Source organism: Vulpes lagopus, chromosome 2 (genome assembly GCF_018345385.1).
Source record: "Vulpes lagopus strain Blue_001 chromosome 2, ASM1834538v1, whole genome shotgun sequence".
NCBI lineage: Eukaryota > Metazoa > Chordata > Mammalia > Carnivora > Canidae > Vulpes > Vulpes lagopus.
The window spans coordinates 86171724-86194448 of NC_054825.1; the positions used below are offsets into that span (position 1 = coordinate 86171724).

The 22725-nt window shown below is 42.5% G+C and overlaps 2 protein-coding genes across 2 annotated transcripts in view; both read right to left on the reverse strand.

The window, feature by feature from the left end:
- The window catches only part of MAP7 (microtubule associated protein 7), a 181077-nt gene extending 174195 nt beyond the window's left edge, over positions 1-6882 (reverse strand). Inside the window, exon 1 of the mRNA XM_041739472.1 lies at positions 6744-6882. Within this exon, the coding sequence (XP_041595406.1) occupies positions 6744-6810 (67 nt within the window). The 5' untranslated portion in view covers positions 6811-6882. The remainder of the gene's footprint in view (positions 1-6743) is intronic.
- Positions 6883-12812: 5930 nt separating this feature from the next.
- The window catches only part of MAP3K5 (mitogen-activated protein kinase kinase kinase 5), a 199587-nt gene continuing 189674 nt past the window's right edge, over positions 12813-22725 (reverse strand). Inside the window, exons 27-30 of the mRNA XM_041739454.1 lie at positions 16827-16939; positions 15992-16104; positions 14276-14352; positions 12813-13581 (exon numbers count right to left, since the gene is read on the reverse strand). Of these exons, the coding sequence (XP_041595388.1) occupies positions 13521-13581; positions 14276-14352; positions 15992-16104; positions 16827-16939 (364 nt within the window). The 3' untranslated portion in view covers positions 12813-13520. The remainder of the gene's footprint in view (positions 13582-14275; positions 14353-15991; positions 16105-16826; positions 16940-22725) is intronic.

Below are 22725 nucleotides of genomic sequence, written 5' to 3' on the forward strand. Positions count from 1 at the left end.
TAGAGTCTCAAATACATTATGCTAAGTGAAAAATTCAGACTCGAAAGGTTATATGGTATATGATTATTCCTCTTTTATGACATTCTGGAAAAGGCAAAACTAGACACATGGTGAACAGAGTAGCAGCTGCCAGGGGTTAAGAGTAGGAGGAGAGCGTGACTAGAGGGGCAATACAAGGGCATTCTCTGGGGTGAGACAAGACCATGATTACAGGGTGGTTATGTGATTGTACTTTTGGCAAAACACAATGAATTGTACAACCAAAATAGCAGTAAATTTTTTCTATGCAAAAGTGAATTTTAAGAAGAGGGAAAAAGTCCTCTGCCTATTGAAGGATTTCTAAGTTTTTCCTTTCACCAGCAAGTTTTATGGAGTCTCCAAAGTCAGCTATCTTTCTAACTGCTCACCTATTAATCACTTATAATCTGGTTCATCCCTTACTCTTGCACCAACAAGTGAAATTCCTCTTCTCTGGGTGGTCAGTGACCACCCCGTAACCACAGTGATGACTTTGCTTTTTTACTCTTTGAATCCTTGACCTGTTTTGTCTCTCTCTCTCTCTTGGCAGGTGTGCATTGCTCAATTAGGCGTTTCCCATCTTTTTGGCTTCTTTGCTGTCCCTTCCTCCTCCTATATGCTTTGAATATTGTCTCACCCCTTTTCAGTTTTTCCTTCTAGGCTCTCCTTACTCTCCTGGCTTCAATTATTATTCCTTTATAGAATGAATCCCAGAATTCCAGCTTCTATTTTTCTCCTTATCCTGCTGCTGCCCATTAGATATTTCTACCTACATGTCTCTCTTATATCATGTTTAAAACAAATTTTTCTTTTGAAGATTTTTAAATTTATTTATTTATTCATGAGAGACACGGGGGCGGGGGGCAGAGACACAGGCAGAGAGAGAAGCAGGCTCCATGCAGGGAACCCGATGTGGGACTCAATCCTGGGTCTCCAGAATCACACCCTGGGCCAAAGGTGGTGCTAAACCGCTGAGCCACCCGGGCCGCCCAGAAATTTTTCTATTTCTCCCACCAAAACTAGGTTCTCCTCATGATTACTTTCATGCCATCCTTAAACCAATGACACAAACTCAAGCCAGGAGTACAATCTTAAATGCTGCTTTTTACCTGTATCCTTTGACACATGCTTCTGTAGAATCTTGAATTAATCATTCTCCTCCCATTTCCAATAGCCTGCCTAGATTTCTGTGGGAACCTCAGAGTTGGTCTGAACATCCCTGAACTCTTCCTTCTTAAATCCATCCTCTAGTCTACATGCCTACTTCAAAATAAGAACCAGGGATCCCTGGGTGGCGCAGCGGTTTAGTGCCTGCCTTTGGCCCAGGGCGCGATCCTGGAGACCCGGGATCGAATCCCACGTCAGGCTCCCGGTGCATGGAGCCTGCTTCTCCCTCTGCCTGTGTCTCTGCCTCTCTCTCTCTCTGTGTGGCTATCATAAATAAATAAAAATTAAAAAAAAAAACAAAATAAGAACCAGCTGGTTAGATCTCCAGATTTCACTGATCTTCAAAGGTCTGGTGATGTGTCTGACCTACAGATGTTCCACATATGCTCTCACAACCCCATGTTACCATTGTCAAAGCCGCAGAAATCAACTCAAGAGGATCATTTTCCTAGATGGAGGAACTATGTATTCGTTAAAAGGCATAGCTTTTCTGCTAGAGTTTGCAATCAAGCTTGCAGATTCATGGGTGCAGAAAGACTAAATAAGCATGCTTTAATCAAGATATGTTATTCTCAAGAATCATCAACTGCTGTCCACTGTCCACAGAGTAACATGCCAGCCTCTTAGCTTGACCTGCAACCATTCCACAATTTGGCTGCCATGTATCATGATTCCTAATTGATCTTCTACGACTCTCATTTTGAGGTTCACACATGAGTCAATATGACCAAAATTTTGCTCTTTTCCTCTTTCCTCTATCCAACTTTAGATATCATTTACTCATTCTTTTAAAGTTTATGTCCTCCCTGATGACCACAGCCAGAGCAGTTCTTTCTTCACTGAAGTATTCATGACCCACAATTATTTGAGTTCTGTTTCCCTTGCTAAATCCAAGGAGCATGTCTTTGTCAACCTTCTAGTCACCATACTGCTTAATATATGCAAGGTACATATTTCTTGGTCAAATTATTCTAAGCCTCGGGATCCCTGGGTGGCGCAGCGGCTTAGCGCCTGCCTTTGGCCCAGGGCGCGATCCTGGAGACCCGGGATCGAATCCCACATCGGGCTCCCAGTGCATGGAGCCTGCTTCTCCCTCTGCCTGTGTCTCTGCCTCTCTCTCTCTCTCTGTGTGGCTATCATGAATAAATAAAAATTTAAAAAAAGATGGAGTTTAAAAAAAAAAACAAATTATTCTAAGCCTCAATATTTTCAACTTTTACATCAATATTAATGAGACTTGAGTTTTGAAAAAATAACCCCTTTATTTTAAATTATTTAAATGATTTAAGTGATTATTTCTCATGCACCAGGAAGCAAAGATGTTAGAATTTCCAGAGAACATGCCAATGTAAATTAGTGTTTCACACACATACCTAAGTAATGATATAAAAAATGCATGTTCCTAAGCACAGTTGCCTGGTCTAGTAATATTTCACTCCTCAGCAAGATGTAAAGTAAGAGCTAGCCACAGTAGAATGGGGAAAAAAGTTATCTAGCCACCTGAATGAAGTATTATAAACTTTAGGACTTGGATTTCAGAAGGGATACGTTTAACATCAAATTGTGGCCTGAGGGGCGCCTGGGTGGCTCAGTCCGTTAAGGCCTTCAGATCAGGTCATGATCCCAGAGTCCTGGGATCCAGCCCTGCTAGGTCCATGCCAGGCTCCCTGCCCAGTTGGGAGCATGCTTCTCTCTCCTGCTCCCCCTGCTTGTGCTCTGTCAAATAAATAAACAAAATCTTTTTAAAAATTTGTGGCCTGAGCCCCTATCTTACAATATTAATTTGCAGATATTTGTGGAATCTTCTAGCTAAGTGAAACCAATAAAGATCACTTTAATGCAGTGAGGGTTATGACCAAGATCACAAATAAAGCCCATATTCTTTCACTAGACTGCCTGCTGGGGGAGAAAACCCCAAGTCCAAGTTCTAAGTCATTTCTCCCAAAAGAAATATTAACAGAATTCACAGATTATAGGTATGCATGAAAAGTGTTGTTTCATGAATTAGTCAGATGAAGCTTTATCTTTTTTTTTTTTAAGATTTCATGTATCTATTCATGAGAGACACACACAGAGAGAGGCAGAGACATCGGCAGAGGGAGAAGCAGGCTCCTCACAGGGAGCCCCATGCGGACCTGATGCGGGACCCCATCCTGGGACTCCAGGATCACGCCCTGAGCCAAAGGCAGACGCTCAACCACTGAGCCACCCAGGCGTCCCTCAGATGCAGCTTTAAATATGGTCTTAATTGGGTAGGCTTAAAAAAAAAAAAGTGATCAAGTTGGGAAATTAGCTGTGCATGCTCACTTTCCACAGCTCTTGAGCATAAGCATAAAAAAAATTAAACCCAGAACGCTTGGACAGAAACAGTTTTGTGAATAGCCATCTCTGTGACTCTTCAAATAACCTGAAAAAGGACTTGATGTCCTCTAGTGGTGAAATAAAAAACTTGCTTCCAAGTCAATTATTTGTGAACCTTTGGCTACTGAAAAATATGTTGAAAGAACTGCTTATCCACAAGAAAAATAAAAAATATTATCACAGGGATTGTAACTTGACTACCTTTGAGTAGAAGCTAAGATAAGTATGGCTTTTAAATGTTGGATTAATATAGTACCTTTCAAAATCCTTAAATGTTTCATTTTTAATTGGTATACCACCAATTCTCAACCCATCCTTGATACACACACACATATATATCCTTATAATTAGGGAGTACATTACAGGTCTTAATTCTAACCTAATTCTAACCTAAATTCTAACCTAAATTCTCCTAGGACCTGGAGGATATCATACTAAGTGAAAATAAGTAAGATGGAGAAAGACAAATACATTATAATTTTGCTCATATGTGGAACATAAAAAACAAACAAAAAGCAGAATCAAACCTATAAATATGGAGAACTGATAGTTCCCAGAGTAGTAAGGGAGTGGGAGGTAAAGGCTTCCAGTTATGGAATGACTAAATCACAGGAAAAAATAGACACAGCGCAGGGAATATAAGCAATGATATTGTAATAGTGTTGTTGACATGGTGACAGATGCACTACACTTGCGATGAGCATAGCATAATACAGAAGGATGCTGAATCACTGTTGTACACCTGAAATTAATGTAACACCATGTGTCAACTACACTCAAAAAAAAAAAAAAGTCCTAAAATTACAATGGTCTTTGCACAGGTACACAAAAAAACTAAGAGACATTTAAAATGGACTTTACATCACAATAGCCTAATCTAAATAAATAAATCAATTTAAAAAATGAGTCCCTCAACAAATCACCTCTTGATGGTAAAAGACAAAAGTCCCTACCTCCTCCCCAAACACTCACCTCTATACAAATCTGTGATTGTTAAAATACAATGAATTGCAGCTTTTGGATGTGTATGAGGTGAAACAGGTCCATAAGAATAAAGCACTACATTGGAGTCATACTCAAATATAGGTTATATGTCTTAAACATATGGAAAACTTGTTAAGTTGTTAAAATTCAAGCAGTCCTTAGCTGTTCACTCAAAATACTGCAACCTCGATTTAAAGAATATATTTTTACATTTCTTGTGTGTTTGGCACCTGTTCTACATAGGTACTTCTGAATACTAAAAACATTAATTTGGGGATAGAAAAATGGGAAAAAGATGTGGGCCAGAAATAAATTTTAGTTAAATCAAAAATACAATTATTCAAAAGACCATATATAACATGTCCCTTGGAAATCAAAGTTTCTAAGCAAATGTTTGGAAGAATTTTTTTCTATGAAGGAGATGGCAACCAATTAAATTCTCCCTTCATAACAAAATATTTCACTGATAATCACATGATTTTTATATTGCTAGAAAAATGACCAGTTCGTTAGTTAACATGGTCAGACACTGAAATGCTAGTTTGTAGTTTACTTATATCTGAACACGTTACTCATGTGCAGATTCTAAAAGACGAGTTCTTTGGCTTATCATAAATTGGTGTGTATTAATTTTCTGGAACAATCTTTTTTTTCAGAAGCAGCCACGTAGTGGGGATTAGGCGCCAAAGCATTTATATGCACAATGAGGATGCTGCCCTTATGCTGCCCTCATTAGGCGAGGGGGGCCTAACCTGCCCGCGCGGCCGCCCAGCTCATCAAGTTCGATAAAGCAATTGCGAAGACATCTCCTCCCCCCAATCCCAAATCAAAATAACGATGGACCAATCTTTCAAACACATTCATGCAAAATAAACCACCCTAAGGGAAGTAGCGCGATTTCAAAGTAAACAAGTTCAAGACATCTTGTGAGACTGAACCTCAGGTATTCGGCTACAGAGAGTAAGTCGTTAGACTTTAGGTGCCCAAAGTCTTCCTAGCAGAGCAGATACGTTTCCAAAGACTGTTGTGGGTTTTCTGGAACTTCCGTATCAAAATAAACATATCACTTAAACCAAAAGGTCTTTTGGTGGGGGGCAGGTCGGTAGGAGAATCTGGAAGGTCTTGCATTTCGGGAAACAACTGTTTCCGATTATGTGTGTGTATAAGCAGAAAACACATTGCAGTCGGGGAGCCTGCAACTTGGATTCTTTTTAAAATAAGAAACTGTCTCGGGGGATCCCTGGGTGGCGCAGCGGTTTGGCGCCTGCCTTTGGCCCAGGGCGCGATCCTGGAGACCCGGGATCGAATCCCACGTCGGGCTCCCGGTGCATGGAGCCTGCTTCTCCCTCTGCCTGTGTCTCTCCTGTCTTTCTCTCTGTGTGACTATCATAAATTTAAAAAAAAAAAAAAAAACATTTAAAAATAAGAAACTGTCTCACCGCCCCCATCCCTAGTGTAGGAAGGCACCAGAAACAGTTTACTGGCCAAGAACAGAAAAAAATCAGGCTAGAGGAGAGGACTTGCAACAGTTTTGTCAAGAAGAAAACTATCACGAGGGGGTAAAATCGTCTTCCCCCAAGTCGGGGCTGGGGAGAGAAACCTGCCGCTTGCCTTGAGGATGGGAGCCGCGGTCCCCGGCGTTCCGGGGCGGTGGGGCGGCGTCAGCCTACCGGGGAGGTGCAAGGACCCCCCACCCATCCACCCACCCGGTCCAGCCGACCGAGGTCCGAGCCCGGCCCCGCCGTCGCGCACACGCAGGCCCCGCCTTCCCGCGAGCTGCCCCGCACTCCCCGCTCCGCGACCCGGTCCCCGCGGGCGCCGCGCAGCCGCGGATGACCCCGGCGGCCGCACCTGGCGGAGGGTTTCCGGCTGGTGGTTAGGTTTGGGGGAAACGATTTCCCCATTCAACTGACTTAGAGCCGGGTCGGCAGGTGGGAGCGGAGCGGCCGGCTTCCAGGTGCCCCTCCCGCCCGCGCTCCCTGGCGAGCTCCCACCTGTTGTGGGAAAGTCGCGGCGGGGCGCTCGGGCACGGCCGCCGGGCGGAGGTCGGTGCGCCCCGAGGTCGGGTGCGCGGCGCGCGGGGCTGGCCGTTCCGGGCCGCGGCCCGGCGGGGGGGGGGGGGGGGGGGGGGGCGGCCGGTGCCCCGCGCGAGCCCACTGCCCGGCTCGCCGCTCCCCGCCCGCAGGACCCCTCCGCCCCGGCCGTGCAGTCACCTGTTTCGCCGCGCACAGCGCCGTCGCCGCCCCTGTGGCTGTCGCCGCCAGCTCCCAGCTCCGCCATGGTGCTCCGATGACGCGCCGGGAGAGCCGCTCCGCCCTCTTCCTCGGCCCGGCTCCCGCCAGGCCCCCGCCTCCAGGGCCCGCGGCCCAGACAGGTGAGCGCCGTCAGGCGAGGGCGGAGGGCGGAGGGAAGGGGCGGAGGGAAGGGGCGGAGGGAGCGCGAGCCTGCCGGCGGGGAGCGGCTGGGGGCCTGCGCCCGGGCGCGCCCCCTGGCGGGCAGGTGCGGCGCGGCGGCCGCTCCGACGACGCGCGGGGGGGCGGGGTCTGCGGCGGGCGCGGCGGGCGGAGCCGGGCGGCTGGTCGGGAGCCCCCGCCGCGAGCGCCGCGGTCTCCTCGAGGCCCGGCTCTAAGTCTGGGCGACGAGCGCGGGCGGCGCCTGCGGGCCCGCACCGGGAAGCGCTGTCCCCTCTGAAGTCCGAGGCAGCCAGGGCGGGAGTCCACGGTGACAGCCGCCAGGCGTGGTGCCACGTGGAGGCTGAAGTTCGCGGCCGGAGTCCACGGAGTCCACGCGGGGCTCTGGTTTCCCTCCGCGGCTGAGGCCTCTGTATCTGATGAGCCCCCGGGCGCGCAGCTTAATGAACCTCCTGCCGGGTGAGGTGCCTTCTTACTCTTGGTTTCCGATTAGTAACTACCTTGTGATTTCTGGCTTGCTCAGGAAGGCCAGGGGGGAAAGCATTTAGGCAACAGCTGGTTTTTGTTTTTTTTTTTGTTTTGCTTTAAGAGACATTATTAGCTGAGGAGAAACCAGTACCTGCAGTACTCGGCAAATAAACGAGAAGCACCCAAATGCAGAGGGGTTGCTCTGTTGCAAATGTTGGGGTACCAAAAGGTAGCTTGCATAAATGGAAACATAAGGAACAAAAGCGAGCAGCAGCAGCAGCAGCAGCGACCAGTCCCGCCTGGTCACACAGAAATGCACTCCCACGGTCTCGGCTGGCTGAACAGAACCAGCAAGTTCCCAACAATTTAAGACTCTCTCAAGGACTTCAGCAGAATCTCCTGGAGGCCCAAGCACTCTTGGGAACAGTGCTGGAGTTCTCTGTAGGGTGACAGTTCTCACCATCCTTGCATAAAAACCCTGCCCCTCAGCTCGGGAGTGGACTGTTTTTATTTGGTGTACTGGTTCACTGGCAGACTCCATAGGGTTTTTTGTTTTGTTTTTTAAACATCTTACCATTCATGATAGACACAGAGAGAGGCAGAGATAGAGGGAGAAGCAGGCCTCCCTCAAGGAGCCCCGTGTGGGACTCGATCCCAGGACCCCAGGACCACGACCCCAGCCGAGGCAGATGCTCCACCACTGAGCCCTCCGGGGGGCCCTTGGTGTAGGGGTTTTACTAAGGAACGCTGATGCCGTGGTTTGTGATAATGGATTTTCCCTTAGTGCCATTTCCATGGTAGGGTAAGCAAACCAATCGTTTAGCGATGCGATCCTTCTGAATTCACATTCACATCACTCTTACCAGATGTCTAATCAATAAAAATAAAGTGTCACGTGGGTGGAGGTAGTTGTAGACCTCAGGGTGGGTCTCAGCAAAGATATTTTTTACTATATGAAGTCATCAGAGTTTGAGACACTCTCCTGTTATTAGAAAGATTCTCTTAGAGTTGAAATCTGGAAGAACATTGATTTACCAGTGAATCCTTAAGTACGCCAGTGAATTCTTTCTGATACATCCCCCCACCACTCCCCAAAATCAAGGCTTACTGGTGTTTATACATGTGTTTTGTGGTTTGATTTGTTTGTTTGGGGTATATGTTTATCTCTTCTTGCATCCTTTTGCTAACTCATGTTTTAGTCTGTCACAAGTTACACAAAAATAAGTGCCAATAAGAATCACACCAAAATCGTGCACTTCAGCCCTGAATTGGCTATGTGTTTCAAACCTAATGCAGTGTCCTATAACAGGGTGGGCTGTTGCATGAAAATGTGGTGAGGGACATCTGTTAAATGTCACATGCCACCATGATGTACTTCGTGCTGTACTTAGCACAGAGAAGCCATCTGTCTCAAGTTCCCACACCCGTTTCAAAATCTCTCCAAAGAATCACTCTTCTCCTTTGCAGAGGGGAGGAGCTGGACCTCCTGCCTCCTTTGAAACCTCACTCCTCTCTTCTAAAACGCCATCTCCATTCAGGGCCTTTACCCCAAAGAATACATTTAGAACTCTTTGATTCTGAGAATTTCTTGACATCCTACCCTCCCAAATCTGTTGTCATACATTTTGTTCACCAAAGGTAGTTATTGCACCGTTGTCTTACTACCTTTGTTTAATCGGCTTTATTAGTCTTTCTTGCCTGTCTATAAAAACTTTCCAGGTCACAAAATCAAATTTCCCTCTTACTGCTTTTTAATCTGTCATTCTCCTGCACTCTCTGCTGCACTAGATCCTCTGATCATCTTCCTCTTGGCTTACACCACTGGTCTGGCTTTTCTCATTCCTCTGTGTACCAGTCCTTTTGTCTCTGTTGCTGATTTAAATTCCTCCTTCCTCCCAAACTATCCCCAAACCTTACTTTTCCCCAAATTTTAGGCCATGACCTTTCTATCTCTCATCGTCCTCATTTACTGTTATCTCCATCAAGGTGACTCCTAGATCCAGAATATATACCCTTAACCTCTGTCCTGACTTCCACCAGTACATTCTCAATGGTCTCTGCACATTTCTAGCAGAATGTTCTGCCATTAATTCATCGTGTCTCATACAGGCTTCCCCTTCAAAATTGCCATTTTCAAATTCTTCTCTTAACTTGCATTGTTTCAACATCTATTCTTTCCTCTCTCTTGTTATCACTGCCCAAATCATGGTTCCCAAATCTTGTCAATTCATGGTTTTAATTCCACCCTCTCAATTCCCACTGCTGTGCTACTACACATCCATTCACATCTGATTCAGAACGGTTCAGAGCAACCCCTGTTCTGTCCAATTTTTGTTCCCTCTAACGTCTCCACAACATCACTGGATTAATCTCATACATTACTTTATACACACCCCTCCCTTTGCTCAAAAACCCTTAACAGATTTCCCATTCTGACATAATACCAGCTCCACTTCCCTCCCTGACCACCCCCCACACACACACACCCTAAGCTCTCTCCTATCCCACTTCCTACTTTTTATTTCTACAACTCCTATTTCCAGCCAAATATGAGTCAAGGGGAGTTAAAATTTTTGCATACTCTAATGGAATATAAAAGCTTTTCACTTTCTCTAGAACTTGCAAATCCCCACTTTCTGCCTTTGTTCTTGGAACTCTCTACCCTGATTGACTGACTTCCTGGTCCTGAGTTACTGAATTCCTTCTTTCCAATTGCCCCAGCTGAGGTCTTTCTCCTCAGTAAATCTTGTTCCATCAGCCCCCCAGCTCCCAGCCAGCTTGTCTTCTGTAGCTCTCCAGGGGTTTCTGGGCTTACATTCTTCTGGCCTTTAACATAGAGTAGGTGTGTTTGTTATTGCAAATTTGTCTCTTCAGTCTAATATGAATTATTTGCTGGTGACTTTGTCTTCTGTTTCTCTATAGGGCGTCTATAATGTCTGGCGCCGGGCAGCCCCGGTGGCTCAGTGGTTTAGCGCCACTTTCAGCCCAGGGCATGATCCTGGAGACCCAGGATCGAGTCCCCACGTCAAGCTCCCTGCATGGAGCCTGCTTCAAACTCTTCTTGACCCCCACACCACCCCTTGGCAGTCAGATGTAACTAGAGCACTTACTACATGTACCGTTGTTTCTGCTTTGTCTCCATTCCACCTCTGACAGTCAACTTTTGGGGGCAAGAACTGTGTCTTCATGTACCACAATATGTAGTACCCGGTAAGTACTTCATAAATACTTATGAATGAATGAGAAGAGGTAACAGTAACAGGCAGCATCTGAATCCTTACTATCTGCCAAGCATTGCACTAAGCATCTTAGCTGCATGATATTATTTAAATATTACAACAGCCCTATGAGGAAGGTACATTATTTTCCCCATTTCAGATAAGGAACCTGAGACTTGGAGAGGTTGACTAATCTGCCCAAGGTCAAAAGGGGAGAGTGATGGTTTTGCTCCAGGCCTATGTGTCTAGACGCTTGCTACACCAAATGAAAAATGAATACCATCTTACTACCACCTCTATGGAAAAGGGCTAATTCTCTGTCCAAGTGTCTCTTGGAATAAGAAGGTGGGACTTGATAGTGTCAAGTCATCTGCAGAGCTTTTTAAAAATAGGATCTATGGGCCTTAACCCAGACCAATAAAAGCAGTTTTTCTAAGGTGGTGACATCAGTATATTTTAAAAAGCATCCTGGTCATTTTAATGTGAAGGTAGGTTGAGAGTCACTGGCCTAGATTGATGCCAAACGGCTTTCAAGTGAAACCTTTAACAAAACTTGGACTCTAATGGAATCGCCTTCTTTTGTGACTGAGAACCAAAATTCTGACAAAAACCTAATGACGCTGACCTGGGACTATATTATGAGCCATACAGGGATAGAGGAACCTACAAAGCCCACAAAGATAGGTAGGGTAGGAGGAAGATTCCAAGGAAAGGCCCTATTTTTATCTTTTTAGGATTTTATTTACTTATTCATGAGATACAAGAGAGAGAGAGGCAGAGACATAGGCAGAGGGAGAAGCAGGCTGCAGGGAGCCTGATGCGGGACTCAATCCCAGGACCCGGGGATCACAACCTGAGCCAAAAGCAGATGCTCAACCGCTGAGCCACCCAGGCATCCCAAGAGAGAAAGACCCCATTGTTAAAGAATTGATTGAAGATAGGTAGCTTGGTCCTATACACGTCTAAAAGCAGCACCTAGCCATTAGGACTGGGGAGATGAACTGTAGCTTAATTAAGAAGTACCCCATGTCAGGGTTTCTGGGTGGCACAGTTGGTTAAGTGACCAACTCTTAGTTTCGGCTCAGGTTATGATCTTAGGGAAGTGAGAGCATGTCAGGCTCTGTGCTGGGGGCAGAGTCTGGTTGGGGTTTTTCTCTCCCTTTCCCTCTGCCTTTCTGGCTCATGCTTTCTTTCTCTCTAAAATAAATAAATAAATAGGGTAGCCCGGGGCGTGATCCTGGAGACTCAGGATTGAGTCCCGAGTCTCGAGTCTCGCATCGGGGCCTGCTTCTCCCTTTGCCTGTGTCTCTGCATCTCTCTTTCTCTCTGTCTCTCATGAATAAATCAAATCTTTAAAACTAACTAAATAAATAAATCTTAAAAAAAAAAAAAAGGAATTACCCTGTGTCTCAGTATAAATGAAATGACGTATCATTTCATTTATACCTCTCCTCCTCTGAAATGTCCCCACAGGTTACGAGAGGCAGCTATCTGTCCTTGAGATTGGGATATAAAAAAAGATGCAGCTATGTAGTTGCAAGTAGCAAATGAGAAAATCGGGTGAGAAGTTTCTGTGCAGTCTAATGCAATACAAGATACATCAAACCTTGACTTTCACATAGAAATAAAGATGATTCCTGTTTTGTCAAACAAAGTTATATATGTATGGGTCAAGTCATGGTACATAAACAGCTGTATGTTATTTCTGTCTTGCATAGTAATAAGCAAGTTCCTCTGTATCTAAGAATTTTGTGTTTGTCTCATCCATCTATCCAGGAGCTTCAGACTTCACCCTATTAATATGGGCAGGCTTTTAAAATAGAACATCCAGCTTAAAATGAAAATATTTCCCTCAAATACAAGAACTAAAATTAAGGAGATGGAAAATACAGTGTTCTCTGCTGGGATGCTATTTGCAGACCCTTTGAGAGAACAGTCATTCAACATAACTTGTAGCCTTGAGAAAAACACAGGGGACTTTCATGTAAATTATTCTTTTCTTCACCCTCTCTCTCACCAACCGTGCTGCCCTGAGGGACAGCTTGCATATCCATTGTTCTTTGATTAACCTGAATAGAAGACAGATTCTGTTTAATAGGAGGGCGGAAGAAACAACTAGAAATTTGACGCAGTAGTTTATCTGGTTTGTCAAAACAAAGTAAGAATTTCTTCAGAATCTATCAAACATTATGTTAAGAGTCTTTTTACTTTTTAGAGTAAATATGACACAATGGATAGCTTTAGAACAAGCTAACGTTACTATGATTCAGGCATGTGCAACTGGTACAGTTCAGTAGTACATAAACAACTCAAATGAAGGTACTATGGGCTAGAAATTTAAGTTACAAAATAGAGTCAATATTACAATTAATACAGAAAAGTAAAAACCATTGCTTCTCAGATTCTGCACACTTAAAAAAAACAAACAAACTTTACACAATAATTCAAATTATGCATTTCTACTAAGAGTATCTTACAAACACACATAAGCCTAAAAAGTCATGGTCACATTTTGGTTTTGTTCCAGTGATGCACAATCACATGAAATGTTCTGTTTCGTGTAAAAGAGACATTTGGCCGAAGTGCAACAGCTGCTAAGGTAAAAATATTTCCATAAAAATGTTTAGAATGAAATAACCCCAAGCATCCTAATGTTTGGGATTATTTTTGAAAAGTCCTTACAAAGAGTCCTTATGAATTGTAGAAATAGAAGCAGTTAGGAAATTTCAGTGTATTTTGTCTTTTTGTTTGTTTGTTTTTAACACAAGTAAACAAATACTGGATTTAAAGTGCAGCTTCTTTCTCCTCTCCCTTAGATTCTCCCTCCCCTGCGAAGATCAGTTCTGTCTGTTATAATCTCCAAGGAAGGCTGGAAACAAACTAAGCGATATAGTCAAGCCTGTGTGTCTCGAAAGTCGGTGATGGCCTTCCACAGTGTGCAGAGCATCCCTCCCCTGTTTAAAGACACAACATAGGGAAGAGAACACTTCATTTGAAACATCGCCTTTGATATATAAAAGTGACTCCTTAGCCTCTAGCTGCTTTGATAGAACACGAAGATCTCAAAGTCTTATTGGTCCTCACTGTATTCTTTCTATGTTTTGGCATCACCCCTCCTTGCCTTTCCTTTCTACTCCCACAAACTACCAGGTCCCAAAGCATCCTTTCGTTTTTTCAGCACATTTGAGATGTGTTTTTACAGAGGTCTGTGTGAGTCAGTTATGCATATGCTTGGCCTGATAGAAAAATTATCGTAAGAAACTGTATCAGGTTATATATGGTTCATGGATGGCAAATCAGCACCTATCCTAATATCTGGGTATTTGGATTGTATGGTATAACCATAAATTAGAGCATTTGTTTAAGGCAGCTTTAAAATGACTGCATGGTCTCAGTCTACTATATTATCAAGAAATTCTTTAGTTAATTTTCATTTACTAATATAGAAAAATTATTGGTTATAAGAATGCCTAGTAATATAGCCTGGTCCAACAAACTCAGTTTACTAAGCAAATGAGAACCAGAGAGTGGCGCCCAGGACTGCTGAGATGGTTAGGGGTGGTGAGGGGCCCGACCAGGGCAGGAACCCAGACTTCTCAGCCTAGCACTCTTTCCACCATAAACAAGGAACAGAAAGAAAAGTGGTACCTTAGTCTCAGGCATTTTAAATCATCACGTGTAACATAGTAGAGAACATCCTCTAGTGAATAATCCTCAGCCAAAAACTGTGGAGAAAGTAAAATATGCATAAAAATAAGATGTTCATACACCTGTAATAAATAATAAACTCTATCCATAATACAAACATGGGCAGTAATTTAAAAATGAATCTAAAAGGAAATCTACTAAAAACACAATCTTCTGGAATTATTAGGAAAAAGTCCCCCGTTAAAAAAAAACTACAAAGAAATACATCCATATGACTTCCAACTGTGTAAAGATTACAAGCAACACAATTTCTGAATGGCCTTCTAATGAATAGATAAAACTCATTTGTAATTACATGTCCCGCTCATAAGATAATGTTTGTATTTTAGAGGTTTTTTGCTTTATTTTCCTCAAATGGATAAAAAGCGTTCCTGGAAAGGTACTGTATAAATTTAATTTCTCAATTTATTTTTCATAACTCTTAAAAGGTTCTTTTTAGTAATTACTATAAAATCAGAGTCCTGAATTTAAACTGAAGCTTTAATATTAATTTATTTTTAAAGGCAGTGATTTAGTTGATCAATTACTACTCCTTAATTATGAATTGATCTTAGGTCGAGGAATAAATATTTTGGAGAACTTGAATGGATGCATCTCTCCATAAGCAAGAGTTGTTTAAATTTATGTAGCAGTAACTTGTCCAATGCAGATTTCTAAATTTTATGTAGCAGTCCATTGAATCATCTTTATTCTTAGTTACTTAAAAATTTTAAACATAAAACTAAAGTTAATGTAATATTGTACTGGGGCCTTTTCTATAAAATAGTAAAAAATATAACCTCTTATTGTGGGTACGTGTGTATACATGTATGTAATCTTGAAATAGAAGTGCTACTCATGCTGATTATCAAAGTCTGTAAGGAGCAGAGAGGAATTAGGTTATTATAGAAAATGTTTGTTCCTGACACAAGTTGACTGACTAGATCTATTTTATTAAGTATCAATAAACAGTCACTGGGGTGCCTGGGTGGCTCAGTGGTTGAGTGTCTGCCTTCAGCTCAGGTCGTGATCACTGGGGTCCTGGGATGGAGTCCCGCATCAGGCTTCCTGCATGGAGTCTGCTTCTCCCAATGCCTATGTCTCTGCCTCTCTCTGTATGTCTCTCATGAATAAATAAATAAAATCTTAAAAAAAAAATAAAGTCACTGAGTCTAATAATGTTGCAAGAGAATTAGACAGTTAAAAGAGAATTAGAAACTTTAAAATTTTAGTTATGTCTTGATTCTTCCATCCTTCCTTATCTTCAGTTCAAAAATACAAAAAAATCCTTAGGGGACCCAAACCATGCCTCATTGTTTTTGCACATACAGCAACCCCTGATCTCCCCCCCCCCCCAAAATGATTTTTCCCTCCTCACCTACCCTTCCTCGAATAAACATACAGATGGCTTGGTTCATTCCTACAGCTCACTCACCATCTTCTACAAGAACCTTCCCTAACCTCTTCCTCTCTCTGCCTCCTAACACCTTTACTTCAGAGAGTTTAGTAAGAAATCATTACACTTTATCCGTGGAATTATTTGATGACCATCTGCCGACCCTGGTCCGTAAGCTGCAGGAGGGCTGACCAGTGTACATGCCCCGTGCCCCGCACAGAATAAGCACTCAACATTATGAAATGAAAGCAAAGCCTGTCCCCATGGATAGTTGTCTTTACCCGACTTATAGTGTCTTCATCAGCTCCCTTGTCTCTCAGCCACTCAGTAAGTTCAGATTCTTCAGTATTTGTGCCAGGAGAATCCTGGGGGCATACTGGCAATCCCGGAATCTCTAGAACAGATTTGGGGAGGGAGGGACAGTCTTAGCTTCTAACAGAGCTCATCTGAGACCCTCCCCATCAACAGACATTAATACTTTAAGAGATTTTGCTCTACCAGAGAATAATAGAAGCAATTGAGATTGGCAACATAAATGGTAATCTGAACAAAACTCTTAAAGACTACTAATCAATGGAGAGACAGAAGCAATAATGTAATGATATTTCCCACCTCATACTTTCATATCAATTCTATAGTTTCTTAGAATAAACTTGTTTCACCAAAACTGTACTGTGGGATTTTCATGTGACACACATGAGCATAATTAGCAGGAAACCATATAATTGTATAATAGTCTTTTTTCGCTACTTGCAATAATATGGAAAAAACCCAGAATACAAATGCAAAAATGACCCAAAATGGTATTTTAGTCTACTAATCTCATTTGAAAATTAAAAAAAAAAAAGACTGAAAAAAGTGTTAAGAGCCCTATTTACCTCAAATAATCTCAAGAAAAGATGACCATGACTCATCTTATTTCATATTAAGTTATATAGAAACTATAGTTTGCTGCCATTAAGAATTCGATACTTCTAAAAAGCAATTTCTGCTTGTAGTAGTGGTACATGTGACAGATGCCAATTAAACCATGAAATAAAACTGCCCACTGGCTTTCTCAGTTTTTTTGTGGCAGCCTGGTTTAACAGTATCACTTTAAAGTTTTCTGCTATTCACCTATTGGTTGGGACTTAAGTTTCAGATGTTTAATTTCTTGGTCTTTTTCTTCAATTGCTTGATGAAGGAGTGCCTGTAATTCTTTCTCTTTCTGAACCAATTCTTCCAGTAGTCTGTAAAAGAAAATTATACTGGTTGGCAGGGTAATAAAGCTGGAGCAGCTAGAGTGACCTTCTAGATCTGGACTTTTCAAGCTATGAGGAACATAGACAACCATGGGATTTTATTGAAATGCAGATTCTGATCCAGTAATTCTGGGGGTAGGTCTGAGATTCTGCAATTCCTTCTTTTTTTTTTAAAGTTTATTTATTTATTTTTTAGTAATCTTAATACCCAACCAGAGATCAAGCGCCACATGTTCTTCTGACTGAGCCAGCCAGGTGCCCCAAGATTCCACATATCCAATAAGCTCCCCCAGGTGATATGCATGTTGCTGGTCCACAGACCCCCATGTTGAGTAGCAGAGCTCTAGAAGGCTCATACTTCCAGACAACAGTTCAAACCACCTCTCCACCCGCGCAACTGTCTGCCAAAATCTTCAGAGATATTTTATTGTTTATTTTTATGACCATAAATGGCAAATAAATAAAGTAAAATAAAACATATGCAGTTTTACCAGTATGACCCCTTATCAAAAAAAATTGATGATGGATAACATAATAGTCAATGCAAAGCAGAAAGGCAGTCATTTTTTTAACTGAAAATTTGAGAAGTAAACTATAGATGAGGTCACCTATTCCTGGCAGGGAATAAGTACTCAGTTAAATGTTAATGGTTGTTGCTAGGATTGTTGTGGATATTACTATTATTCCTCTCCCTTCTAAGGGGACTGGTGAAGTGGGTAAAAGGATGGCTATGTTCCTGGTACATTCAGTTCTTAGTTGGCATCTGATGCATTCTCCAAAGAAACAAGGAGAAACTAACATATCATTTATACCAGAGTTCTTATTCATGAAAGGTTCACTATGCAACTAAGAGCCAACTGGTGTTCTACTCAGCATTTCTAACACTGTTCTCAGAAAAAAAAAAATTCCAAGTTAAGAAGGAAGATCCTCTGATTTTTTAGAAAACTGTCATGGGTGACTCGGATTCAGAATTTTAATAAGTTAAGGTACATAGTTATTCATAAGATCATCAAGATAATTTTCCCAATGCCCTACAGTTCTGAGGAAAGTGCCTTTGTTTCATTTTCTCAGCATGGATATATTTAATTCAGGACCAGATTACATTCCAAAAGTTTGTCTCTGCTTCAGTTGGCATATCCTGAAGGCAGCAGAGGACCAGGTGAAAGACAGCCCTCGGCTTGAATCTTGGTTCAGACACACACTTCCTGTGTTAACTTTGACAAATTACTTAATGCCTTTGGCCTTCAGTTTTCTCATCTGTGCAAAGGAAAAGTAAAACTTCCTGAAAGAATTACTGCAAACGTTCAGTGAGACAGCTGTGGTTACAGTGCCAAGGACAGTGCCTGGCCATCAGGGAGGGCCATCCTATCCCCTGCTGTAGCCTCAAGCCCCAGGTTTAGGAGGGGCTCCTTCTCCTTTCCCACAGGACAGAGATGTGAGGCCCTTAGGACACAGGATCAGAGTAAGCAGACAGGATCTGAGTTCCTCAAAGAGGAACAAGCTTGAGAAGCAGCCAAAGAAGGTGGTTTGAGAAAGACGGATTGTTTTAAAACAAGTTTTGTTTTGTTGTTGTTGTGTTGTTGTTTTTCATTTACAAAAGGTGGGCTATATTATTTATTTAGTGTCACAAGCAGTTGATTGGCTCAATGTGACTCAAACCACAAGAAAACCATTCTACTTCACTCCTTTCTGAGTCCTAGTGTGGCTCAGACTGGCAGGAGTGGTGCGTGGGACCCATTCACAGGTATACAAGTTTCTCATTGAGGGTAATCTGTGATCACGTGACATTGGCCAGGTAGGTCACCATCAGCGGGTCACTGATGTTGCTGTTGAGCATGGTCTCGAAGTCATCAGGAACTATCTTGGGTACCTGGTTAACCAGACTCAGCAGCGCACCATCAGGTAGACTGAGTGGGTGGAACCAAAAGCCAGAGGAAAGCAGAGGATCAAAGAAGATTTTTATCTACTCCAGCAAGAATGATATTCAAGGGCATGGACAGCAAGCTCAGCATGAATTTTTAAGTTGCTAATTTCTTGGTCTAGTATGTATTTTTGTCTTCCTTGATGATTTACATGTGTGGAATAGTGATGGTGTATTTTTATTGTCTCTCTAAAGAACACAGTAACTTTTTCTAGATTTTAACCTATGTGTATCTTGACTACATATTTTCTTTTTTAGCTTTAAAAGCCAGAACTTAACATTGGAGCAGAATGCTGACAAGCTGTTTTATTTGTCCCAAATCCAGTTCTCAAAAATTATTTATTTACCCAGTCCATCATTTTTTCTTCTGTTTTCAACTGATAGGGAAGTTCTTCAAAATTAAGGCAATTGCCTGCCTCCTTTTCCAGAAAACTTTGGTGAGCATCTGCCCTGAGGTCAATTTTTTAATTCAGATGTGTGAGGGTGGGTAATTCTATCTATTCTTTTATTTGTTGTATAGATAAAGTAGGCAGCTCTGCGAGAGTTAGATTTTAGCTGACTCTGCATTATTGTCCTGCAGTACTGTCCCAACCACTGTGTGAAGTGAATGATTTCCATTATATTTTATGTAAACATACTCGAAAACATAAGTAAAACATACATTCTAAAGACTGTATGATTTTCTCTGTTTTTTTTTTTAAAGATTTTATTTATTTATTCATGAGAGACACAGAGAGAGAGAGAGAGAGGCAGAGACACAGGCAGAGGGAGAAGCAGGCTCCCTGCAGGGAGCCCGATGTGGGACTCGATCCTGGGACTCCAGGATCACGCCCTGGGCTGAAGGTGGCGCTAAACTGCTGAGCCATCCAGGCGTCCCAATTTTCTCTATTTGTTGTTATTATTGGTGATCTAATAATCAAGAGCTGGATAAACCTGATTTACTTTCATCAGTGATTATCTAAAATACTAAGCTTAAGGGACACCTGGGTGGCTCAGTGGTTGAGCATCTACCTTTGGCTCAGGGCATGATCCTGGGGTCCCGGGATCGAGTCCCACATCGGGCTCCCTGCATGGGGCCTGCTTCTCCCTCTGCCTGTGTCTCTGCCTCTCTCTCTCTCTGTCTCTCATGAATAAATAAAATCTTTAAAAATAAACAAACAAATACTAAGCTTAAGATTTCTAACAGAAGGGCTACAATCTTTCCTAAAAACATACTAACATTTCTGCTAAGTTTATTTTGCAATGTATGAACTTTTTAAAAAAAGATTTATTTTAAATCCTCTTGAGAAGGAGAAAGAGAATGTGTGCAAGTTGGGGGGAGGGGTACAGGGAAAGAATCTTCAAGCCGACTTCCTTTTTTTTTTTAATTTTTATTTATTTGTGATAGTCACACAGAGAGAGAGGCAGAGACATAGGCAGAGGGAGAAGCAGGCTCCATGCACCGGGAGCCCGACGTGGGACTCGATCCCGGGTCTCCAGGATCGCAACCTGGGCCAAAGGCAGGCGCTAAACCACTGTGCCACCCAGGGATCCCGTCAAGCTGACTTCCTGCTGAGCACAGAACCCAATATGACCCTGAGATCATGACCTGAGTAGAAACCAAGAGTGGGATGCTCAACTGACTGGGCCATTCAGGTGCCCCTGCAATGTATGAATTTCTATATATCATATAATATTCAACTGAAAATGATATTATAGACGTGATCAGTCTCTCATTTCCGTTGCTTAGGACCAGTTGTAAGGCAGCTGCCTTTTTTTTTTTATGTCATTTGTGAGGTGAATGTTGTGCCTTGTCTCTTTTCTCTGGGGGCAACAGGGAGGAACTGTGGGAGATATTACTAGAAACAGAAAAAGAAGGTTCATTATCCTGTGGATTTCACAGATTTAAGTGTAAATATGTAGAGAAAAAAAATGAATGTGGGCTGTTGTGAAAAATGTAACTATGTCCTAACACAATAAAGAAATATGACAAGTTGTAGTCCTTTCAATAGAGATGTGGGAAGCAGGCCTTCAGCCAGCAGCTACCCTCAGAAAAGCAGCCCTCATGGACTGCAAATGGCACAAACGTGGCAGACAGAGACTGGGGACAGGATGTAAAACAAAGTGACTCGAATGGTCTAAGGAGAGAAGGGAAAGGCTGCATTTAGAAGAGGCAGGTTCTATTGACATAAGCCAGGGTATATAGACAGAAGGTTTGAAGGCCAGAGAAACAAATATACCAGCTCACTGGTAAATAAAGTAGCTTTATTGCCTGTACAATTCTGACCATGGGTGGAGGAGGAGTTGGGGGTTGGACCAAAATAGTAACAAGTGAACATTCTTCCTCCAGAGATCAGAGAGGAGTATACAAAACAGCTCCATTTAAGATTGGGTGACAGAGAATAAACTAAAAAAATTTGACCAAATTTAACACCTACTATAATGGATACAGTATCATGACTGGGGTTTTGCTTGAGAAGAGGAGGAAACGAGGGACACCAGAGGGACACCAAGGATTTTGATGCAGGTCTCAGAGGAGAGAAGACATAAATTCTTCCACTAGGCAGTAGAGATGCCAATTAAGAGCTGGGTTTCGGAGGACAAGATTAGGATCTGGAAGTCAGAAAGCCATTTTCCCTTTATTCAGAAAGATTTCTCTATGCAAACCATAGAGGATATGTATGGATTTACTCAATAGTACAACCAAAATTCATGTTTCTGAACATAAGATGAGCTTTGTACTACTTGTACAAAGCTTGGTATTCAAGCTTAACTTTAAAAACTTAAATTTATAATGAGAAATAAAATGTTTTATCTCACTGGTGAACAAGTATGATCTTTAACTAAATATTTGAAAGGTTTTACTATAAACTCAGAGTTGTAAAGTCAGTTGCCCACATGTCAGCTGTAGCCAGCACAGGAAGCTATAAATCATAGACCTAGACCTTGAACTGTGCCAACATCTATGAAGAACAGGAAATATTTACTCACTTAACCTGATCATGTGGATTCTATGTTACCAAATTCTCTAAGGAAAATTAAAGTCCAGATGTGACATAGCAGATTCAAAATAGGATCATCAATATAGTCAACTAATCATCCTTTCAAGATTCTAACATGCAAGACTCTAGCACCACTAAATTTATCTACTCAAGAACAGAAATCTTCCTCTCCTAAAAGAACTTGATATTCCAACTCATGGGCTTTCAAGAACATAGATATTCTATCTGTCTCAGCTGTTTCTTGGATGGGACATGCTGCTCTGAATGTGAGTCCAAGACACTGAAGTTACAACTATTTTGAAAATCTCAGTGTACTTGGAGATAAAGCAGAGATCAGAAGACTAGTGCTGAACAAGGCTTGAATTAGTAGAAGCGGAAAATGATTCTCACTAAAGAAACTAAGACAAATCTTTCTTGTTTGGTAAAGATATCAAACCAAGTTTATGTGAGTGGGATAAAGGAATCAGATTTTGTATTCTCTGGACCAAACTTTATTTATTTGAGAAGGAGGTGAGGAGGGGGGGGAGAGAGAGAGGTAGAGGGAAAGAGAGAATCTTAAGCAGGCTCCACCCCCAGTGTGGAGCTCAACACAGGGCTCCATCTCATGACTCAGAGATCATGACCTAAGCAGAACCTAGAGTTGGATGCTTAATTGACTGAGCCACCAAGGAACCCCATCTGTGGACCAAACTCTAGAGTAGACCCAAAATACATGCGCTTATATAAAAATAAGGAAAGGGGGGGGGATGCCTGGGTGGCGGTTGAGTGTCTGCCTTTGGCTCAGGGTGTGATCCCGGGGTCCCAGGATTGAGTCCCACATTGGGCTCCCCACAGGGAGCCTGCTTCTCCCTCTGCCTGTGTCTCTGCCCCTC